Source organism: Podarcis muralis, chromosome 11 (genome assembly GCF_964188315.1).
Source record: "Podarcis muralis chromosome 11, rPodMur119.hap1.1, whole genome shotgun sequence".
In the NCBI taxonomy this organism is placed as follows: Eukaryota; Metazoa; Chordata; class Lepidosauria; order Squamata; family Lacertidae; genus Podarcis; species Podarcis muralis.
In genome coordinates, this window is record NC_135665.1 from 66,104,242 (window position 1) to 66,127,492 (window position 23,251).

Genomic DNA, 23,251 nt, shown 5'->3' on the forward strand with positions numbered 1-23,251 from the left:
AGAAGGACGAAGTTGGGCTGCTCCTCTGGCTGTCTGGGAAGCGGAAGGCAGGCTGGAGAGCCAAGCTGTGCCTGGGGAAGGGCCCTTCTAGAGCAGCGCTTCCAGAGTGACCTCGCCGCTCCTTGGCTTCGCTGTTTCTCCTTTCGGGTTCAGGGCAGCTGTGGATTTTTTTGATTTTAAAAGTCTTCCACTTTGCACTTCCTGGATGCTGCGGAGCCCGATGCCTTTCCCACCATGACCCGTGAAAGACCCCACCCCTCGGTGGGACAGGCCTTGGCTCGCCCGTGCCTCTTCCTTCTGGGAAAGGGAGCTTTCCTATTCTTTTGCTTTCCTTTGATTCCCCCAAGTTTCTTTTCCGTTTGCATCTCCTTATGCTTTTGTGTGTTTTAGCCGCAAGGTAAGTTCTAAGACTGCAAGCATGAAGTTTGAGGCAGCTCTAAAGAGGTGGGGGGAGATGGACGGCTCTGTGTGAGAGTTTGTGTGTGTGTCTGAGAGAGAGGTCCTGACCTGCTGGCTTCCCTTAATGCTTAGTAGCCTTCAACTGGAGTATTTTGGCATGCTCTGTCTCTGAGGTTTGTCCTTCATGCTCACAAATCAGAGCGCTTCCTTTTAGGATCGGTAGACTCCTACATGTCAAATGTTTCAACTGGAACTGAGCATCTAAGGGATTCACGGGGGGGGGGGGGACTACTTACTTTATGGTGAAGAATCTTATTTGAAGGGCACATGGTTAGGGAGCCTGTTGAATTATTTTCTTCAGCCGCGACTTCACCAAATTGAAACACACATGCACACAAAGCTGAGAATATTTCTGCCCTTGAACTCTTTCCCCCGCCTGGGGCTTGAGACAGGCTAGAGGGAGGCAGAGCAGTAAATGCCGAGCACCTTGCGATTCCTTCTTCTGCCCTCCTGTTTCGTCCAAAAGAGAAGCCTGGCATCCCGGCTGAAGCCAGCTCTGGGTTGGGGGTTGTGAGTGTCCCTGGCTGGGATTCTGCTTTGCACGAGAGGCAGAAGTAGGAAAAGCTTCTTGCTGCCTCACATAATTGTTGTGTGAAGCGACTTGTGAAGCTGACAAGGAAGAACAAGAGACAGAGAGCCGCTCCTCAGGGAGGAATGGGAGTGCTGAAATTCACTGTTCTTTGACGCCTTGCTTTGCCATTCTAATTCCCAGGCTGGGCACTTGGGTCCCGGTTTTGCAGAAGCCCCCTTTGCCAGGCCCTGGAGTTTACCTGGGAGTGGAAAGGGCTGCTTTGACAAAAGGCAGCCTTCCCCTCAGGGCTGCACATTGCTGCCCCGGTTAGAATCCCATGTTAGTGATGACCCACAGTCTTGGAAAGGGGCGTGAACTTCCACAGCCACTTGCCTGGAAATGGCCATCTAGCACAGATTCACCAGACTTCATGTCTTTTATGGAGATTGTTCAGAAACATAAAATCAATGACACAGGAGGCTTGCAGGTGGTTTGCTTTTCTTTTTGGGTGTCACCAGGACAGCTTTTAGCGGGCAGCCTCCGTTGTCCAGGACATCACTTACCCAAGTTCCCCATGCAAACAACTGGCATGCTTCAAATTTCCTTGCAGAGGAGTCCGGAGGGAAAGAGATCTGAGGAGCCTGGCATGGGCCGCGGCCGACCTGCAGCTCTCCCAGGGGCGCTGGTGTCACCCTTGGATACAGAAGCTGCCATGCCTCTTGCCGCTTCATGTCTGCCTGGCTAAAAACCTGCTTTAAATCCTCGTGCGGAGCAGAGACAAAATACCTCGCCGTGCTGTCAGAAACCAAACTTCATTCTTGCCAACAAGAAACATGTTTCTTAGCCTATAGATCAAATAGTGGCCAGTCCACTGCCCCCCTTGGGCATCTGTGCCCCCAGTTTCAGGTTTTCCCAGAGGACTTTCCAAGCACATTTCAGGTGTTTGCACTTTGCACTCAGTTGGTCAAATGTCTTCTGAATCTCGCATTTTTCTGGCTGCAATGTATCTGCTATTCCTTGATCTATGGAGAATGTTACTGGAATTTTCATACCTTGCTCCTAAGAGCAGGTTTCCATGTCTGTTGACTTTTGCTTCTAGATTGTTCAAAGAGTAGGCTAGTCTGCGTAGGCTTACTTTCGCTTACCCTTTCGCTTACTTACCTTTCTGAAGGAAAATTGTCACCTGCCAATTGTTGAAATGCTCCTAACGTTAACTAAAATTAATGGGTGCCTCAGTTTTGTTCATAGAGCTTATCTTGATGAGGCATTAATGATAAGCTTTCTTAGCAAGTAGGAGAATGGGAAGGTCTTTCAAGGTGGCTTCTCTCCCTTCCGTAGGAGGAAGCGGTTAGGATGACAGAGCCTTGTAGCAATCAGCATTGGTTACTCAAGGCTGAGTGACTTGACAAGTTCTATCACTGGCTTTTTGTACCAATCAGTTTGTGTTCTGTTCTTGTCATTCATCCCCCAGAAAGCTTTGTTGCTTTCTGCCACATGTGTCCCCTCTGACTGCCATGTAACTAGGATGTCATGGGACCTGTAGCTTGGCTTGGGGTACCTGAGTCCCTTTACATTCCCAAATGCATTCCTTGGCACAAGAGGCTGTGCCAGTCTGAGCCTCTGCAATGGCTCCCATGAATCTTGTGAGATTGGCAACAAGTGAGATGGATGTAGGAACCTAGGAGTCAGGCCCATTGAGCTCAGCATTGTCTGCCCTGATCGGCAGCTGTAGCATCTCAGGCAGCTGTAGCAACTCCACATCTGTTTATTTTGCATCCTTCTCTTTGCTTCCCGTTTTCTTCTATAAACATTTTGATCTGAGTCTCTATTCCCTTCTGAGCGACTTGCTAGCGCATGTGCTTGCTCTGGCTGGAGTTTAGAATATTTTCCCTTTGATAAGCGTTCTCATTCGGCTCTCTACCTTCCGAAACGTGATTCATCCAGCCGCGTAGTGCCTGCTTCAGCTCTCGCTGAGATTAGCAGCTTGCTTATTGGCAGATCAGGCTTTAGAAAATAAACAGTTTGGGAAGCAAGCGACGAGGACAGAAACTGTCGTCCTGAAGTGTCATCAAATTGCAATTGCAATCTTTGCTTGCCAGCCTCCAGGGATGATGGAGCCAAGAAAGCAGCATCATCCCGGCACGTTGGCCAGGCCTCGTTTGAAGCAGGCGTAGTCCTCCCTTGGCCATAAAAGGTGCCGTGTAAGAATTCCCAGCAAGTGTCAGAATTGCCGCATGTCGAGAAGGGCTGCCATAGCAACCTTTCCTTTGGCACTCAGCTGTGAGTTTTCATTCTCCGGCTTCTGCTGTAGCCTTGCAAGCCGAACCCAAAGCAAGGCGGCCAGGTTTGCCTTGCAGGATTAGGCCCACCCAGCCCATGCTCTCCAGGCTTGCGAGCCGGGCATGAGAGAGGAGTCCGGAGGCCTCGTTGCTGATCCCTGGCCTCAGGTTCTCCAGAGGGAGACGGCTACCAAAGGCAGATGGAAAACCTACATTAGCTTTGCCCGTGTCTATCAGACAGATTTGTGTCAGCCTTGAAAAAAGCTTCCCCAGCCATTTCCCCACATGGTGCCTTGCGGTGGTGAATTTTGTGTGTGAGCTCTGTGTTGTGATTCCAATCAGTTTACTTGGGTGATCCTTAGCATTAGGAGACAAGGAGTGTCTTACTGTTTAACTCTTCTTGATCGATGTTTCCAACTTGATTGGTTTTCCCAGGAGCTACAATTAGCTATTTCAGCATCTTAATGGCGGCATTATTGCAAGGCAACAGTATCTTTGACTGGGTCAGCTTATCTTCAAATGAGTTTTTCTGGGCCCTTAATACCAAAGGAGCATCCTTTATCACCTGAAAGCTGGTTAGCAGAATTGCAAGGCTAGCTAGCTATCATCTCACTTGCTCTTTATTTCCCCATTGTTTCAGTCACCGTAAGAGGCAGATACACATGTCCACATTGTGAAGCCTTCTTGAATGCTATTTTGAGAGTCTACTGGAGGAAGATCTCAGCAGGAGAGAGATTCTTTCCTTGTCCCACCCTAGATGTGCTGCTGCTATCCACCAGCCCCCCACGGGTGGGGTTGGAGATTGGAGTGCTTTTATAAAAACTCCCCTTCTCTCTCCCTTGTTGCTGTGGTAGTTGCTCAGGGTATCTGATCAGCTGTATGCTGCAGCCACAAGATCCAGTTTGATTGCTGCTGAGATGAGTTTAGGACCAGAAGAAATCCTAAGGTCAAATCCTGACACTGCCCTCCATGTTCCCTCCCTACCCACTGTTGGACTGGCAGAGAGCTGAAAGCTATAAATCCCCTCCTCCACCTGCCAGTTTCCAAACTTCGTTGCTTTGGCCACGATTCTCCTTCTCCAAGCTTTTGTGTCCTCCGGGAACACAAATATCCTTGGGGTGTCATAGAATTCCAGACTCAAAAAAGGTATTTTTTTTTTTAAAAAAAGAGTAATTGGTTTGTTGTGATTCCATGATGCCCAGAAGTTTGTGCCCCCAGATAGGACCCCCCAGTTTTCCCCAATTTTATTTTTTTATTATTGACTATTTGCCGTAGGTCCCCTGCTGTGATACCGTGCTGCCAAGGGGTGGTTGTTTCTTTTGTAGCTCCCCAAGACCTCCCCCCCCATGTGCCCTTTTGAAAGATGCCCACTGTGTGCTCTGCCCCCCCCTTGATATGCTACCTCCTGAGGGCCAATGTGGTTCTCAGCCTGCACAAAATTTAGCAACCCTGATACAGAGCATGTGATGGCACCCAGAGGGGCTGCACCTTGTTTTCCCTTGTGCTCCCTGCTAGGTCTCTGCCACCTCCTTGGCAGCAATTTGGGGTTTTGCTTGCCAACTCCCTTGCGGCTCATTAGGAACAACATGGCCATTGGATGGTGCCCTCTGCCTATCAGGCCAGCTTTGAATAGCAGGGGCTTGTAGGCGGGGGCTCTTGTGGGGTCCCCCCCAGCTAAGGAGTCACCTTTCTCTGCTGACTGCAAAGCTTAAACATGAAAAAACAAAACATTTCCTTTCTGGGACTGGTCTTAGTGCTTTTAACAACTTATAATGTTTTTATTGCATATTTTCATAAACTGCTTATCCAGCCTGAGCTTCTGGGGATAAGCTTTTTTTTTGCACCCGTTCCCATTATGGTCCTTAACGGTTTCAGTGGAAGTTGCAAGCCCAGCAAACTTCAAACAAGGTTTCTAGCGATAAATGCCTCTCTTCCCGCCCCCACTCCCAAAGCAGTGCATCTCCTCTTAGGGGATTGTTCCTGTACTTGGGTTGAGGTGTGAAACTTCATCTGGGGGGCAGCCATCTTTTGGTACAGACCCTCTTCCTTTTTCCAATGCCTGCGTCTCCAGTCCTGCCCCCTCTGCTCCCATGTGCTTAGTCACTTAGAGATCGTTAGTGTTCTTTGACACTGGAAATGAATGGCTGTTTACTCTGTGGGCTGAAGCGGTGGCACTGTCATTGATGTGCCCTCAGAAGAAACGAGATTTTGCAGGGCAGTGCCGCTTGCCCTCAAGGGAACGCACAAGTAGCAGGCCAATCCTGCAGTTCCAAGCAGTCCGGCGGCTTTTTCTCTTAAACAAAATTGAAGCTTTTTCCATCAGGAAAAAAGTTGCCTTCTTAATTATTAAGATTTCCGCCCCAGCCTTCCAGTCCGTAGTCAGAAAAGTAAGCAGAAAAGCAGACGGCTTTCAGTAGAACTTGGAAAGAGACGGTGCTTCACACAATGCGCTGCTCTGGGATGCTGAATACGGAGCATGGAAAAACAGGTTTTGTTTCGCTGCTCCAGCAGTTTCTGAATGGAGCTGAGTGTCGGCAGACCGTGCTGTGCTGAGCCAGGCTGGGGGGCTTGCTGGGACAGAGGGCACCCCTCTTTGAGGAGGGTCCTTGAGCATCTGAAGCTGAGGAATGCAAATCCACATAGGAAATACAGCCTGCAGGGGTTTCTACTTTGGGCAGGCTTAAAAGTCATGTAGGAGCCGGAATAATGTATTTAAATGCTTCTTTGAATGCTGTCCCCCAAGTTGTGAGCCAGTGTGTGGAGATGAGGCTGTTCTGTGTACTGCTCAGAACTCTCCCTTTTCAGTTGCCCCAAAGCACAAGAGCCCTCTCCCCTCCTGTGTCTCTAGCAACTGGCATTCAGAAGCATATATATCGTCTCCAACTGCAGAGGCAGAGCATAGCCATCGTGGCCCATAGCCATCGATCGCTGTCTCCCCCATGAGTTTGTCCCATCCTCTTTTAAAGCCATCCGAGTTGGTGGCCCTCACTGCCTCCTGTGGGAGGGAGTTCCACAGTTGTTAATAATAATAATAATAATAATAATAATAATAATAATAATAATAATAATAATAATAATAATTTATTATTTATACCCCGCCCATCTGGCTGGGTTTCTCCAGCCACTCTGGGCGGCTTCCAACGGAATATTAAAATACAATTCCCCCCAACCTTTTGTTTAGCATTTACACCAACAGTCAAGCAGTTACTTAAACTTTTATTTACCTTACAATATTAAGACATTAAACAGCTGCAGTGCAAACAAATGCTATTGGCAACTTGCAAATAAGGAGTTCCGTTGACACCTAAAAGCCACCTCTCAGACGCAGCACAAGGTGGAAGGTGGATTCCTTCTGGATGTTGTAGTCGGAGAGCGTGCAGCCATCTTCCAGCTGCTTCCCAGCAAAGACCAGCCTCTGCTGGTCAGGGGGAATGCCTTCTTTGTCCTGGATCTTAGCTTTCACGGTCTCAGTGGTGCCACTGGGTTTAACTGGACTTCCTGGCTCTGCTCCCCTCCTCCTCCAGGACTCTTCAGCACCTACTATTCTACCCCTATTTATTTTTAAGGAACAACTGCAAATGTTAACTCTCACCAGGTTTATGGTAAATCTTTCTTACCGATGCAAAATAATAGTTACAGAAACTGGCTGAGTTTCTTGCTTACTAGGCCAGTCACAGTTGGTGTAGAATTATGTAATTGTCCAAGGTTTCAATTCTATTTCTCAGTTGTGAGGAGGTGGCCCAATAAAAATGTCTTCTGCATTATATACGTATCTCATGCCACTAGTGCCCACTAGAGTAACAGCAAGGAAAGAGGCACCTATCTTCTTCCAAACCGCTTAAGTTTTTTTGCGCAATGAAGTGGCATGCAAATTTTGTTAAATTCATAAAAAGAAGTGTATTCCTGCTGCCAAGGAGATTGCAATCTAACCTTCAACATGGGGAGGGGGAGAACGTTCTGTTCACTTGCCTGTATCTTCATTAAGGGATGAGGACTAAGTGGTTCTGCTGAGCCTTCCCTTAACTGATTTTAGGATATTAGCAGATGACCTTAAAGCTATAAAAAGAAAGCTTCTGTATGCAGGCAAGGCCTTCTCTGTGTGATCTTTCATCATTTTTCTTGTGAAAATGATAGCTGCAGACAGACAAATCTGCGCCCATACAAAGGCGTACCTTGAAGCTGGAACGGGCTTGGCCTGCGCCTCTTAGGGAACAGGGCAGAGCTGCTGGCTGCATGCCAAGGAGCACTTGAGGCAGGTAATGGATAGGCCAGGATATTGTACCTGAGGGGGATAAATAGAGAGGGCTCTGCTGCTAAGACTTCAATTTCGACAAAATTCCAGTCTCCGTGGTGGAAAAGGAAACCATTCTCATAAAGCAAATTTGGGGGGGGGGGGCTGAAGGTGAAGGCATCCTTTACTTGTTGCAAGAGTCAGGGAGACCTTCCTGCTCACCACTTGGCCCCAGGACCTTCATTCAGTTGGAAGGCTGAAATGGAACAGCAGGTTATACCAGCATGCTTGCAAAAATAGATTTGTCCTGCTGCACGGGTGCAATTTTGTTGGATTACGTGGCCCAAGCTTGTGTGTGTGTGTGAATGTGTGAATGTGTGTGTCGCTTTTTTCTCCACTGACTCCGATACACAGCATCTTTGTCCCTTCTCTTGACAGCAGCTTCTGATGAGTCTTAATCCTTGGCCGAGAGAGCCTTGCTGGGCAGGCAGCGAGGGGCACAGGCCTCTGCCGCTTTGTGGCATGATGAGAGGGCGCCAACGCGGCCACTGAGGATGTGCGCTGGCAAAGGCACCCTAAGGCTAGAAGATGACATTGCTTCTGTGCTTAGAACGTCTGCTGTGAAACTCCTAACTGGGCAGCCCTCTCAGAAGCAGAAGGCCCTGCTGTTTCTGGAGGAGAAGATGAAGAAGCTTCTGCAAGGGCCGGTGAGCGAGCTCTCCCTGAGCCAGAATCACCACCAGCAGCTTTCCCTCGTGGAAATAGAAACGGACACCTTTGTCTGTGGCGTCAATAGAAAATCTGCCAGCAGTGACTTTTCCGCTGCTCAGGGGAGGAGCCCTGGGACCAGGGAGGCCAGTAAAGGTGGGCTGGACTGGGATGGATACATCGAAGCCCCACAGGCGTTAGTTCCAAGCCAGTGTGACTTAGGGGGCGTCTCTGGCCGCCTGGCCGCAGAGAGCCTTCTGGAGCAAATGGAGAGCCCCGAGGGGCAAGCCGATCTCGCTACCCTGAGCCTTGGCACCAGCTGGAGGGGAGTTGCTGGGGAAAGAGAAGGGGAAGGGCCCTGCCCTCCAAACAAGCCCCTCGCCTACACTCCCTGCAGCCCTGGGCCCAGAGACCGCTCTGCCGATGTCATTGAGTACATCGTGAAAGAGCTCCAAGGGATAAGTCGCATCCAGACCGAGATTGCTGAGCTCCAGCAGCACCTCACCTTGATCAAAGGCTCTGTGGACGAAGTCTCCAGCTGTGTGGACACTGTTCTGAGTGAGATTGAGGGCCTGCAGAGCAGCTCTGGCCCCACCAGCAAAAACTCCCCATTGCCAAAGGCCAAGGCCAGGGAGCCCTTCCTGGGAGGGCCCATCAGAGAGCCAGTGTTGTATTTTTATGGCATCCCAGAGCAGGAGGGGGAGAACACCAAGGAGCTAGTCCACCGTTTCTTGTCAGAGTACCACTGTTTCAATGGCATTCAGCGTAGCAAGTACATCAAGGATGCTTACAGATCTGGTGCAGCAACAGGCAAGCAGCTGGCCCCACGACCTGCTGTTGTAAAGCTTGCTAACGCTGAGCAGCGAGACTTCATTCTCCAGAAATCGATTCTTTTGCAAAGTGCAGGAGTTACCATTGGGGCCAGCAGTGAGCAAAGCCAGCAGAATGGCCAGGTGGGTCCTGGGGCACAGCTGAGCACCTTGCCCTTGCCAGGCCAGAGTGGGAACCACTGGGGCTCCTTGCACATTCGTGGGGAAGTGGTCAGGACGGACGGAGATGGGCAGCTCCAAGTGGACTCTTGCCAGGCTCAGCAGGAAAACGCTTGCCAAGAGGTTCACCGCCACGTAGGGGAGAGGCTTAACTTTCAACCAAAATCCACCCTACCTAGGAAGAGCAACTTAATTGCTGAACTTGAAGAAAAAGTGGGGAGAGTCGTGCAAATAATGGGCAGTAGTGAGCAGACTTTGCACAAAAGCAGCTCTTCCGCTGGAGTCCTTGATGCATCCCACAAGAAGCTGGAAGGCCCTGGGCATGAGAACAAAGGCAGGGATTCCTTGCCATCCCCAGAGTGCTTGGGCAAGGTGGCCACCTTGTGTGAGGGAGGAGGGGGACGTGCCTCAGATGCTGAAAATGCCACCAAGGGCAGCTCCTCTCCTGTGGAAGAGGACCAAGCAGGAGGGCTGACTCCAGGGGAAAGCGAGACGGACTGTGATGCCACCACGCTGGAGTTTCTCAGTCCTGAGCAAGTCAGTCTCCTGGAGGAGGCACCGGTGGCCATGACCACTCCCAGCTGTGATGGTCCTCTGCGCAAATTGGTTGACAGCAGTGAGACGCTCAAAGACATGATCCAGATTGACCTGAATGAGCAAGACCCAACTGATCAGGTCTTCAGGGATGTCCTAGAAAATTCCCAGTACTTCCTTGAGCACTCTCGGGACAGCATTGATCTCGTGGACATGAGGTTTTACACTAACAAACTGGGCAAAGCACTGAATCACTTCCGGTCTGCGCTGCAGGTGGTGTTCCACAAACTGGAGACCGGGGACCCAGAAGTCCTCCTTGAAGGGGAAAAGAGCTTCCATATGAACAATGAGCCAGCTCCTGCCCTCCGTAGCCCAAGTGTGCACGGCAGCTTGGATACCTTTGCTGAAACTCCCCCTAGTCAGTCTTCTGAGAGCCAGGCTAACACGACTGTGAGCAGTGACAGTGTGGGCCTGATGCAGAGAACTCTTCCCAGTGCTTCATTGCCTCTTGACGAAGCTCCGGTCCCCGACCTGGTGCCCCCTCTAGATTCTGAGAGCTGTGTGGAGCAGCCCTTCCCCTCTGGAGAGGCCCAGCAGGATCCGGCTTCTGCGCCTGCGCAGCCCAGCGGGTGCCGACCTATGAGCCTCGAGAAGGTGTGTGCCGAGACCATCTACCTGAACAAGTGCATCAACAACTTCAAGAATGTCCTGAGGGAAAAGAGGCAGATGCGTCGGAGGCTCTTGAAGGAACTGGCCCAGGAGGCAAGCTGGACTTCCTCGGCTGAAGAGATTCATTCAGGTACTCCCAAAGTTCTTGAGATTTGCTGGTGAAATGCTTGCTCGTTTTTTGTCAGAAAGTTTAGCAGCTGCAGGCAGAATGATTAAATAGAAATGGTTTATTGAAGTTTGGTCAGAGATAGCAGATGATAAGAGCCAAAGACAAAAGCTGCCCTATCTCTGCACCCTTAACAAATGCAAAAAACCCCCAAAACAAACCCAGTTTCTGGAGGTCTGCCAAATGATTTGTGATGTTCTATCTCCAAGGAAGCAGGCATTGACTTCAGATCTGCTTCTTGGCAAACTGAAAGCATGTTGGGAAAGTGTTTCCAATTCCATTAACCTGCTTAGGGGATCCACTTGGAAGCATGAGCTTTTCCATGTCTGTTTACTTTCACGGGAAAAATTGAACCAGGAGCCAGTTGCCATTTCCCATATAAATTTGCCAGGGAAGCTGAAATCTGCTGGGAGATATCGCCTGAAATGTTTAAATAACCAGCTCCAAGGAAGAGCTCCATTAGAGCACTGTTTCCCTCCATGTAATAATGCCCCTTGAGAAATCCACATAAGAGGTGTTCTGTTGGAGTGCAGAATTCATGTGGATCGTACCCTCCATTATGTTTGTCATGTGCCTTACTTCAAGAGCCCTCTTCTGTGGAGTTTATATTGAGGACTGTTCAGATGATAATCAGTTGTGGGGTCCATGTGAGCTGCTTCCTAGCGATCGTAGGCACTTGAGATTCCAATTGGGTTAGGCCTCGTGTTTTACCTTTGAGGGTTTGTGAAATCAAACTTCAGAACAGTGGAGCTTGACTTTAGGTAGCAATAAGGAGACTTGAAGGGGAGCAAAGGGGCAGAAGAGCAGAAGCAAAATTCATCAGAAGCGTCACCCAGCGAGATTCAGGGAGCTGCTTTGGTCCTTATGTACTACTGAGCTGCAAAAGGACCATGTATTGGGGGTGGGGGGGCACCACCTGCTCACTTGCTAAAATAAGCAAAAGATTTGCACATCTTTGAAATTGCACCTCTGCACTTGACCCTTGGGTATAGTGGCAAAGGTGCTTTCCATTTCCCCCTAAGGAATGCCCCACCTGATTCCAGACTCTCATGTGTGATGCATGTTTCCTGAAATTGCGCCCAAGTGGGCCCACAGTAGCCCCCTCCACCACACTGGACAGCAGCGCCTGTCTCCAAGGATAAAGATGAGGCTCTCTCTCCCCTCCTTCTTCTGCTGTGTGCAGTATACAAAGACGGAACATCATTCCTAGGACAGTTTGACACATTGCCCTGTGTGGGAGAATGACTTCTCTCAGAACCCTGCAGTCCGTGCGCCCAGGCCAGAACCACAGTGGCTTCCCACAGCGGCAACTTCAAGTCGTAGTGTACTCTGCATGCGCATCTCCCACATTTATGGGGCATGCCACATGCACACACGGAAGGCACTCAGTGTTTCTGCAGTGTATGAAAGGGCTCTTGATTCTGGGATGACAGCAACTCCCACTTTCCAAAAGAAGCCTCATGTCTTCCCCCAACTCTTCATCTTTCCCTGCTTAAAGCGGTTTTCCAAATACTTTTAACGCGTTCTGTCGTAGCTGTGCTTCGGAAGGAAGAACACCAAGTTGAACAAGTGTTGGGCTTGGGAGAGCTGGACTCTCACCCTTGCTCACTCACAGGCTGAAGGCTGCTCCACACATTAGGGGAACAACCACTTCCCTGATGCGCACTTTTCTTTGATGCTTGAAGGCGAGATGCATGCAAGGAAGACGTGGGAAACTTGCAGGAGCTGTGATTGGCTGCAATTCCCACTCTGGGCAGGTTGAAACCTCTTGCCATTTGATTTCTGCCGTTCTAAAACGGGGTTGTGGGGGATTTCCTCCTCTGCAGGACTAAAGGAAAGCAGCACAGCACTTTCAACACTTTAAATGATTTTCATAAATCATGGGTCGTAAAATCCTCTAGCAGAGTTATGGATAGTGCAGAAGGTTTGAGGCTGTAATGAGCTCAATATTACTGTGGAAATAGTGGTTTTTATGAGGCAAGGATCCCGCCACAAAATGGTCCCAGGTAATGATAATACTAGTAAATTAATATGCCCTAGCCATCCATCCTGTGGCCTAGAAAATTTATTCCAGGTCTTTATAAAATCAGCTTATTAGGGTTGGAGGCAGAGAAGTTGTTTCTGCTGAGGGCTGGCAAAAGTTTGGAGCATTTGCCATCTTCCTTCATAAGAAACCTTGATCTTACTCAGAATAGCTGGTTTCTAAGTAGAGGCAGTTTCTGACTGCAAACCACATTAGCCTTTTGTGTTCAGGTAACAATTAAGAACAACAATAGAAGCCCTTTGAAATAAGTGGCTGACATTGTGGCGCCATTGGGGAGCTTGTGACAAACTATTCATTTTCCTAATTTCTTGTTCTTTTGATTTGACAACAAATATTTACCAAAATTGAAATGGGAACAGTTGCTAAAATCTGCCAGCAATTTAGTGCTAGATTTTTCAAGTAATGCTTCAGTTCTCTTTAGAAAACAGATGGGAGAAGGATTCATTTCTCCTCCACCTGTTAAATCACTGCTCATGTGTGTTCCTTTTGTGCATGTTTTCATTAGGGAATGGGAGATTTAGAATTTAAAACAGGAGAGCAAGAGAGAGAGAGAGAGAGAGAGAGAGAGAGAGAGAGAGAGAGAGAGAGAGAGAGAATGGGGCAAAGGTGGGCCTGATGTTTCAGACTCCTAGGTCCCCAATTCTTTCTTTGCTCTTTTATGCCCAAGAAAAACTAGATGACGTTTACTAAGAAAATGCGATTTGGTTGCAATGAAGAAGCTTGATTCAGAGCATACCCTGGCAGGCATTTTCCTTGGGACAGTTTCAGATGAACTTCTGAGATGATGGTTGGCTGTGTTTCTGGTATGTCAGCTCTTTGTTTGAAAAATGGATTCTTCTGGCATGGGTCTCTCTCTCTAGGCATAATCCTAACCCCCTCCCCAATTTTATTTCACTTTTTGAAAGCCAAGGGTCATCTACTTTTTGGACAATAACTGCCACACTTGGGCTTTGGGGGGTTTTGCCAGCAGTCACCATTATGGATTAAAATTACTATCCATGCAACTTTCTTAAAAGTAAAAAGCCATATTCTACTGCATGAGGCATGTACACTCAAGTTATTCTCAAATTAAATCAGATTGAACATGCCCTCCTGGATTTGGGCTTCCTGGGGCCCTTTGGTCTATATCAGATTTTGGGGGAGGGAAGCGGAATAGCCGTGAGAGACTGAGATGGTGCTGTCCAAGGTGCTGAATCGAGGGCTTTGCCTACTGAGCTGCCAGTAACACTCATCCAGACTTCATTTTGCGCCACACTTTCCAGGCAAAGGTCCATGCTTTAAAGTCCATGTCCAAACAGTTTGTTTGTTTGTTTGTTTTGTCCTAGCGCCTCCCGGGTAAAAACCCACATTTTACTGCTGAATCGGAGCAAATAGCAATCTGCGGGGAACCCAATTGTGGTTTGCTTCATTCCTTGGTAAAATGTGGGCTCTACCTGTGAAAGCAGCAGGGAAGAGAAAACGAAACTGCTCAGACATGGAGCTTTAAAGTGCAGACCTGGGCCCAGAAACGCAGCACAAAAGGAAGTCTGCCTGAGCCTTAAGAGTGCGTCATGTGGGGAGGCAGGGAGAGAGAGAGAGAAAGACACCCCCCCCCCCGCCGCCTGTGCCACTCATTGGCCTTTCATTGGACTGCCTGGTGTAACAAATTTTCCAAGCACCACTAATAACCTCCCTAACATTTTTTTATACACGAAGTGGAGTGTTTTGAATTGAAGGGTTTGCTAAAAAGCTGTATGTATATCCATTTCCCTGCTAGCTTGCTTGTCCTGAGGGACAGGACCTCAAAGCATTTTATTTTTTTTAAAAAAATTGTTTAGAGAAAGCTTCAATAGCGTTTGATGGAATTGTTATTTAGACTTGATAAATCAGTGTGTGGTGTTTTATCCAACCTTCTTCTTTAACAGTATTAGCTTCTGGGACAGTGCTGCAGTTTTCTAACAGAAGCATTTGGCATTTCCCTTCCTTATGGAACAAAAAGTTGTCTGAATGTTGTGTCGCCACAGCTTCCCTGGACTCTTTTGCCCCAGGCTCAAAGACATCCTCTCAGGAGGATGTGGGAGCCAGCCTCCTCTCAGGATCCCTGGAGCTTTGTGGGTCATCATTAGGGAGAGGGGACATGACTTCTTAAGTGAGTCAAGATTTTTTTAGGTGCCTGGTACTGTTGTGGATTTCGAGGCAGGTGTGACTATGCTATGCTAATTAAAAGGTTTACTTGTAATTAAGATTCTATGCCCACAATATATTGCTGATGCTAAGAAGAAAATGAAATATGAGTGTTTTATTGAAACTGCAACAGAAATTCATTTTAAAAACATAACCACCCCAACCTTCCAGCACCTTCAGTGTACAAAGCTGAGCCCATGTTTTTCAAGCTAAATGGACCTTTCCTACTAGGGATTTTGGGGGTGATACAGAAATTTTACATCTCTGCACTGCTTTGCTTCATTTTCCAAACTTGGTCAACAGCATAATTTTTCGGTGTTAACTGTGTGACTCTCCTTTCCTCTCCTTTGTGTTCCCCCCACCCCTTTCTCCTTTGCAGAAGGAAGTAGAGGAGAACTTCAGGTTATATACTGTTCATTCTAACCCGTGTGTCTCCTACTTTTGACACTCCAGTGTGTTATTTGTGCATGCCCTGTTGAATTGTCACTTGGCTGTTTGGCTGACCCTTGAAGTACCCCCCCCCCCCCGCCACGTCTCTTGGCAAGTTCAGCATGCGACCGTCTTGGGAGGAATTCCTGATCTTGTGTATGAACTGAGAGGAGTCTGTTCAGTGCAGGTAGCTTTTATAAAGGAAGAAAACATTCCTACTTAACACCTTGTTGATGTTGCAAATCCATGTCTGCTGTGCGTACGCAGTTCTTCGCAGTCCCAGCAGAGGATAAATGTACTGTGTGCCTTAGGAAGGTTACCTGGTGTGTGTGTGTGTGTGTGTGTGTGTGTGTGTGTGTGTGTGTCTGTGGGTCACAGAGACTCAACTTTTACCTCTTGGGCAGCAGTTCTTAAAATATAAATATTATTTTGTGTTTGTCACTTTGGCAGAAGACTTGCTACTAATTCTAAGGATTGGCAGAGCCATAATTCCTTCTGGTGCTTCTGGGCAAAATTGTTTTGTGTTTCTTGGAAACAGTGTGCAAACTCATGGGCAGAAACGGTCTTTAGGGGTCTGCAGGCTACGAGCAACAAGGGCTTTATCCTTGTGCTACCTTGAACTCAAAAGACTCATTGTCCATTTCTAGCCATTTTATTCAGAAGTCAGACACCAGAGGGATGAAGCCCAAGAGCAACGTTCTGCAAAAAGCAAAGCAGGTTTCTAATTCAGGTTTGTCTACATGTTTCTTAGTGAGATCATGCATTTGACGTTTTGGGTTAAGATTTGATAGTCTCCATGCACAGTTTCCAGGGTGAGAAGGCTATGCATCCAGAGGTCTTTGCTTATGTTTGTCTAAATAGTGCTTCCCCAAGTGGGCTTGCTTCATTTGACTGCCGATCTGGACTCCAAATACATGTTCTGTCGCTTTAATCTGACTGCATCCTTGCACAAAGCCAGCAGACTTAAGCCCAGGCACCTCAGAGGAGACCTGCAGCTGGATCAGACCCAAGGTCTGTCTGGGCCACCATCCTGTTCTTGCAGATGCCTGCAGCTAGTTCAGAAGCACGACAGGAGTGAGCCAGCACTTGTGCTGCCCTTCTCGTGTGTCACAGGAGTGAGTCAAAGTGGCCACGTCATCTCTGCTAGCGCTGGCGCCGTGCCTTCTCATGAGTGGATTTCTTGAATGCCACATGATGGATCTGTGACTTGCTCGGCGCAGGCAGCTTTCCTGTTGATTCCTCCACCTTTGCTCTTGTAGGAACTCCTCGGAGAGGAAGTCCTGGGCAGCCGCGGATTCCCAGGGAGGGGTCTGGGTGGAAATTGCCCTCCTCTGAGACAAGGTGCTGCTTAGCCTGGCCGGAGAAAGTGTTGCTGGGGAAATGAAGCTCCCTTTCTCTCCTTTGTCCATGAACTCCTGAACTCCTCATTCAAAGGGCAGTTAGATTGCCTTCCTTGGTGCAGTTAGCAGAAACTTGGTAATTGGCTACTGAGGAGGCCAAGAACAAGGTAGCAGTTGACCAAAAGGGGCTCCTCCTTTCACCTTTCACTGTTTGTTTGCCTGCCTCTGTTCCACTGCTCGGCTGCCCTGGTTCCAACAGTGCTGTGGACCTTAGAATAAGTGGCTTCCAACTGAAGTAGCCTGCCTCTGCTCGGTGCTCATTCTGGGACTCATCCTGGTGGCAGCTTCCTGCACAGACTGTGGGGCCGCTTGTGTCGCGAGCCTTGGAAGCCAGCCATGGAGGTGGCAGAGCCCTCTCCTAGATGAGCCTTTTGTTCCCTTGTGCTCTCTAGGCAAGGATGGCGGCTTTTCAAGAATTTGTCTAGCATGTATTTGTTCTTCCAGGAAACAGGCTGCTACTAAATGGTTGCTGCTGCTGCTGCAGCTCCTTGGTGGTGCAGGTGCCAGGAACAGCTGGCAGGCTCCTCTGGCACCTCACAGAAGCCCCCCCCCCCCGGCTGTTTCCTGGCTTAGGGATTGAAAAGCAGTGTGAGACCAGGCACTTTCCCCTGGTTTCAGAGGGGCTGAAGGGAAGGCAGATGCGTGACTCGATTCCGGCGTCCGTTTGTTCTGTTTGTTTGTGTGCTCTCAATAAATAAGTATTTTGGAAATGTTCTCGGCAACATTGGGACTTCACAGATTCAAATCAAACTCGTAGGATCTGCTTTTGCCAAACTCTTGGTTTGTTTTTTTAAAAAGAAATGTTTGTGGGTTGATTCCCCCTCAAAAGCACATTGCACTGAACAGGCTCTTTTGGCCCCTCTCCTGTGTGCCTCCGTGTCCACACCACTGGGCAGCACAGCCTCCCTGCCATCCTCTGAGGTGCTAATGAACATGAAGCGCTTTGTGTGCATTTTCATGCATGAAATGTCCTCCCCGATTTTGAACTCAGCAGCTGACTTGAACTTTGCTCAGCACAATTAATTCTTCTCTCTCTCTCTCTCTCTCTCCTTCTCTCTCTCTTAAAAAAAACCATTTAAGGGTCCGGATGATGGCGATCCGTCCAAGTCACCGTGGTTCAAAGGAGGGTAAGTGGCCTTTGACAACTTCTGTTTTTATATTGTAAATTGCCCTGTGATCCTCAGATGAAGGGCAGTATAGTAATTTAATAAGTAATAATGGCACACAAGCCTCTCAGAGTCTCCATGTTAGTGCATGAGCTTCAATTACTCAGGGAGGGAGGCAGACGCTAAGTTAGATCATTTCAGGGGGTCTGCTCTGAGCAAAACTTAGCCCCACCCCGAACTCTTTACTCCACTGCACCCTCCCCACCTCTCTGGCTGGTTCTCCCCCCGTCTGGTCCTGCTCCCAGAGCTCCCTGCCTCCAAGCCCCTCTCTGAGCCTCACGCCCCCCCCCCTTGCAGCCCCTCAAAGCTTCAAACCCAGCCCAAGCCCACCTATGTAGCTGAGTCCCCTGAGCACTGCGGCAGGCCTGCAGGTTGCTCCCTGAGCCACGCCGCTGAACCCCCCACCCAAAAAAATCCTTGAGGTTCCCAGCAGTATTGGTGGGAGCCTGCCCCCCTTTGCTTTTCTCAGGCTGCATAGAGGCCGTTCCTTTGAGAAGTACCCCAAGAGAGACCTGTGCACTGTGTGAGAAAGTCCTTTCTCATCTCCCCCCCCCCACTTTGTGCCAAGAGGACAGCCTCTTCCTTGAGTCCCTGGGTTACGGAAGACTCGTTTCCTCCCTGCGCAAGAGAGGGAAGAGAGGGTTTCGCCCACCATAGACTGCTCATATGGATTACCGCTTCCGTGAAGGAAATGTGGCAAAATAAGGTTCCTGTGCACACAACCACTTGTCGAGGTTGTGGCTGCATTGGGAAATGTGGGCAGGTGTGAATTGGCAGACCCCATTTCTGCTTCCCTTGGAGTTGGAGGGCAGGCCAGGGCAGGGACGGTGGGGAGCCCTACTTGTGCCTCTTCCAGCTGCAGCCCCACCAGCTTCTCTCTTAAGGGGCTGGCCTGGAGCTTCTTGCCTGCCCTGCAAAGGACCTTCTGAGGGCAGCCGGTGAAGTTGGTGTGATCTCTCTCCTCCTCCTCCTCCTCCTCCTCCTCCTGGGTGTCTCTGCACCTGCTCTTGCCGCCTTCCCCCATTAGGAACTGAAGGCTTGCCAGGAGAAAGACGGGAAGGCACCATTTTACATGCTGTTTGATTTTAAATGTGTTCGTGTGTTTGATGAGAGCCATATGGCTTTGATCTGTAATATTTGAATTCTGCTCCCTCCGAGGGCTGGTGTGCTGTTGCAGCCGGCGGGACTGAGCGGGGGGCACTGGAAGCTCCACCCCGAAACAACTGCTGAGACTGACTTGCCTCTCTCCCTGCATATAAATCAGGTTTCCAAACAATGAATTAGGCAAAACTAATCAAACATGAAATTAAACGAGGGGAGGCTTTAATTTCAATGAGCCTCTTTCCCGAGCTGGCTTCTCTCTTTCGTCTCCTCCTGCCACACCCGCAGATGTGCTGCGCTGCTTAGCAACTCCCCCTGTGCTGGGAGGTTCGTGGACCATCACCCCAGAGGCGGCAAGGGAACTGTTTTTGTTTCTTCGAGTGTGCGAAGCGCCTCCTCACATGAGCTGCTTGTGAAATGCACACACTCAGCTGCCTTGAAAGAGGGGCAGATGTACCCCAGCATGCTTCACTCCAGCCATGCCAGCTGTAACTAGGGGAAAACTCAAAAGCCCCCCACCCTCCCCTTGCTGAACAGAAGCATCAGCCAGCCCTGGGCAGTGGCTGGGCAGTTATCCTGGCCAAAAGTGTGCCTTGCAGGGGGCAGCGTCATTGAGGTCATGGAACGCCCTCCCACCAGATGTCAAAGAGAACAACGACTAACAGACTTTTAGAAGACATCTGAAGGCAGCCCTGTTTAGGGAACCTTTTAATGTCTGATGTATTACGGTATTTTAATATTTTGTTGGAAGCCGCCCAGAGTGGCTGGGGAAGCCTAGCTAGTTGGGCAGGGTATAAATAATAAATTATTATTATATTATTATTATGGTGCCTTGGAGAAGAGGCTGCAGGGAGGGTGTCAGACAGAGAGTTGAAGCTGAGGCTCCATGCTTGCCTGAGCCACCGCCACCACCTCCTGTCCTAAGCAAGAGACCAACCTTTTTTACTGGGGCCACTTGCACTAACTTGCTAGTGTGAGCTGGCTCCCTAAGGCACCTTCTCTGGCTTTCTGCTTAACCTGTTGCCATCATAGATAACAGAAATGGAGCCTTTGGGGTGTGGACACATGATCCCAAAGGCCGCTAGCCTGGGCACTGCTCTCCTCCATTGTCCCTCTGCAGAACCCCCTAAGGCTGGGCCCCATAAGCTTTGCCATGACCTCCTTCTCTAACCCCCGCTTCCCCCCTTCTGTAAAAACTCTTGAGCAAATGGAAGTGGAAGCAAAGAGCAGGAGGGCAGGAGCAAGGCAGGGCGGCTGGAGAGGGAAAGAAAGGAGCCGGGGTCAGGAGACTGGAGGACGTCCAGCTTGAGGGGAGATGAGGAAGGAAACCTATGGGGGGTCTGGATCCAGGGGAAATGTGCTGAGTGGGGGGGCAGTATTGTGCCCCGAATCCTGTCTCCCTTCTGGGTAAAGGCTTCCTGGCTTGGGTCTGAGGTTCCTTTCCTTGCTGCCTTTGCAGAGATAATTAGCCGTGTGCTTGTTGCGCACAAGCCAATTATCCCCATCCGCTCGTCTCTAACTTTGCCGCTCACGTTTTTCCAAGCGTCTGTGCGCATCAGCGTGACAAGGTATTATCAAAGCTGACAAGCGTTCTCCTGAGGGCAATAGACTTCCAGCACAGTGCAGATAACACACTCCCCGGAGTTATTCAATGTGAAATATATGTAACTTAGTACAGCAATATTTAAAGTTTCGCTGACAGCTTCACTCCGTGTTATTGTTCACCTGCAGCGCAACAGGGAGGCAGCAGAGATGGATTCCAGAGCAGTGAAATGGTTGCATTTTTCCCTTGCCTGCCAGAATTTCTGCCTGCCTCACTGCCAAAGGGTGGTGTGTGAAGGAATTGGGCCTTTTTAACGTGCTCCTAAGTGATCTGCCCGGGGTGGTGATGCCATGTATGGCTCAGGGAGGAAAGAAGGAAACGGGGCTGTGAGGAGTCCGAAAAGAATATGCCCAAACTAGGCAAATGCCATTAAAGTAGCACATGTGCTTCTATATACCGATTGGGCCACAAAATGCGAGCTCTGCCTATTCCCTGATGAGTTTGCCACCGCGGGAAAGGAGGCAGGCATTGGGCCTGTAGGGCAGCCAGACTCTTCTGCTCTCCTGCTGCTGCCCCAATGGGCAGAGGTGATGGAAATGGTAGCCCAACAGCATTTGGAGGGCCACAGGTTAGAATCAGATCATGTTGAAGCCCAAACCTGTCTAAGGCTCTCATCCCAAATCCACAGATAATCTTCTCCCCCATCCAAGAGAGGGGTCTGGAATGGGAAGGGCTTCCTCCTCCTCGCTGGCTCTCCTGATGAGCAGATGCTTTTCTCTTTTAAAATGTAGATTACAGGAGTCTGAAGAGCTTTCCTGTTGTGGCTCTTTGGAGTTCAAAGAGTGTGCTGCCATGATGGCCTGATGAATTCTGACACCTTCCCCATTGCCGCTTGCCATGCCTCTTTGGAGGAAAGAAGAGAACAAAACCTGATTTAATTTGTACATGGGGTGGATTTGAGCAAGGCGCCCTTGATTTCAGAACTGTCAGGGGCGCCTGTGCTGTGTAACCTGAACTGACGGGAATAATTCACAGATTTAAAGCTGCACAAAAGCCGCTCGGCATTCAGTCACGTCAAGGTTATTCCTTGTAGCGTGGAGCATTTCTTGCCTTGTTGAACTGATGTGCTTTTAGGTGTTGGTTTCTCCAGGCCAAGGCGAGATCCTGCATTGGCCGCGTGAGTCTTAAGTCTGCAGGAGGCCTCACCTGGGTCCCTCAAGAGCATCTGGCTGACAGGTTATATAACTTGTGGCGTGCCATCACTGCTTGCCCTCATTCATTTCCCCCTTTGCTTTCTAGGCCAGCCGGGGGTCTCTATGGCATCGACAGCATGCCTGACCTGCGCAAGAAGAAGCCCACCCCACTTGTCAGTGACCTGGTGAGACTTCCTGCCCCCCATCTCCCCTCCATGAATATAATGGAAGTGGTATTTACTGCTTTTCCTTCAAGTGCAGAAATGTTATAGGAACAAGACTCTTATGATGAGTTAAACCTGGATAATGTGGATTCCTGGCAAACTCTCATTTGAAAAGCTGCAGCTTCTTGATGGAGCAAGTTTTCTCCAGAGGCCTCTGCATGGCAGCCTCCTGCCCTCAGTCCAGCTAAGCTAAAAGCGAGGAAGGCGGGGAAGAGACAAATCTTTCCCCAAGCATTTCCTCTGTTTTGTAGACTCTGAAACAAATGTGTTAGTGTCACGTTTGCCTCTCTCTGCTGTGTGGTTGTATTTTGCAGACTGTCCCCTTTTCAAGTCTTGCTTGTTTCGCTTTATATGCTGCTTCCGCCGTTCAGCATTTCTTTAGCCCTCCCAGGGTCTTGTGTGCCACATGCAACTTGGAAATGACATGGTCTCTTGCCCAGATGAGGGCTCTGTCTCTTCCACCCAATCCGACACTGATTTCTTGAAGAGAGGCCTCACTCATGACTGAAGGGCCGGCTTTCATGCCTTGCATTTGGCAGAGAAAGGCGGTGGAGAGATTATCAGAGTCAGTAAATCAAGGCGATGCAAATCTTTGTTCAAAACACACCAGAAAACATCAAAGCGGGAGTCATGGGCAGTGGGTGAAGGCAGGGGCGGTGCTCTAAGAGGGGGGTACAAATTTGGAAAGAGAATTGGCTACATACAGCAGGTTTAAACCTAGGCCTCAGGAAGAGCCTTGTTCTGAACAATGGCTCCTTTGGGTGTTTGCCTCATGTATTGGAAACTGGTGAAAAGGGGATGGCAAACAAGTTGTGGAGATTTCTTTATATAGAGGAATTGTGCCATTTGGTTGGCTACAGTGACATAGTGTGGTGGGCAGGGTCACTGGGGCAGCTGGCCTGGGTGCAAAAGTCTTTAAGGTGCAAAATTTTGAAAGGAAGAAAAGAAAAAGTAGCAATAATAAATCAATCGTAGTCCCTCCCCCTCACACAGAAAATTCCCCAAAGTTCACAGGGTGGACTGAGGAGAGGATTTGGGCGACAGCTAGTTGCTAGGGTGCCCCCTGAAGGGCTTTAGAAAGATACCAATCCCCTGTCCTGTTCTCCGCCATGCTTGATACTCACAGGGCACCGCTGCTGCCACTCAGGTAGGGCACCGAGCTATTGCCCCTTCGTTCCACCCTATCAGTGGGCAGTGCCAAGGATACTTGCCTTGCCCTGGGTCTGGCAACTCACGCTATGCCACTGGATGGTTATAAGGCTTCCATAGTTTTTCAGAGCTGCACAATTAAAAGCAAGAAAGGTTTCGATTAACATTACTGAGACTTAACAACAACTCAGGAACACACTAGATGAGCACAAGAGTCCTTCCACTTCCTTCCCCCCCCCCCACTTCCACTTCCTTATCAGTAGCATTGACTAAGGCCAATGTCACCAATTCCT

General features: G+C 49.3%; 1 protein-coding gene across 9 annotated transcripts in view; it reads left to right on the forward strand.

Annotated features, from left to right (window-relative positions):
• UNC13B (unc-13 homolog B) overlaps positions 1-23,251 on the forward strand; it is a 158,258-nt gene that overhangs the window by 76,613 nt on the left and 58,394 nt on the right. For 6 of the 9 annotated variants that reach the window (XM_028748795.2, XM_077936599.1, XM_028748802.2 and 3 more), the window contains 2 exons: positions 17,663-17,709; positions 21,692-21,770. In XM_028748795.2, the coding sequence (XP_028604628.2) occupies positions 17,663-17,709; positions 21,692-21,770 (126 nt within the window). Of the gene's footprint in view, positions 1-7,980; positions 10,511-15,132; positions 15,156-17,662; positions 17,710-21,691; positions 21,771-23,251 lie in introns of those variants that run through there. The other 3 variants (XM_028748791.2, XM_077936597.1, XM_077936598.1) reach the window with 2 other exon arrangements.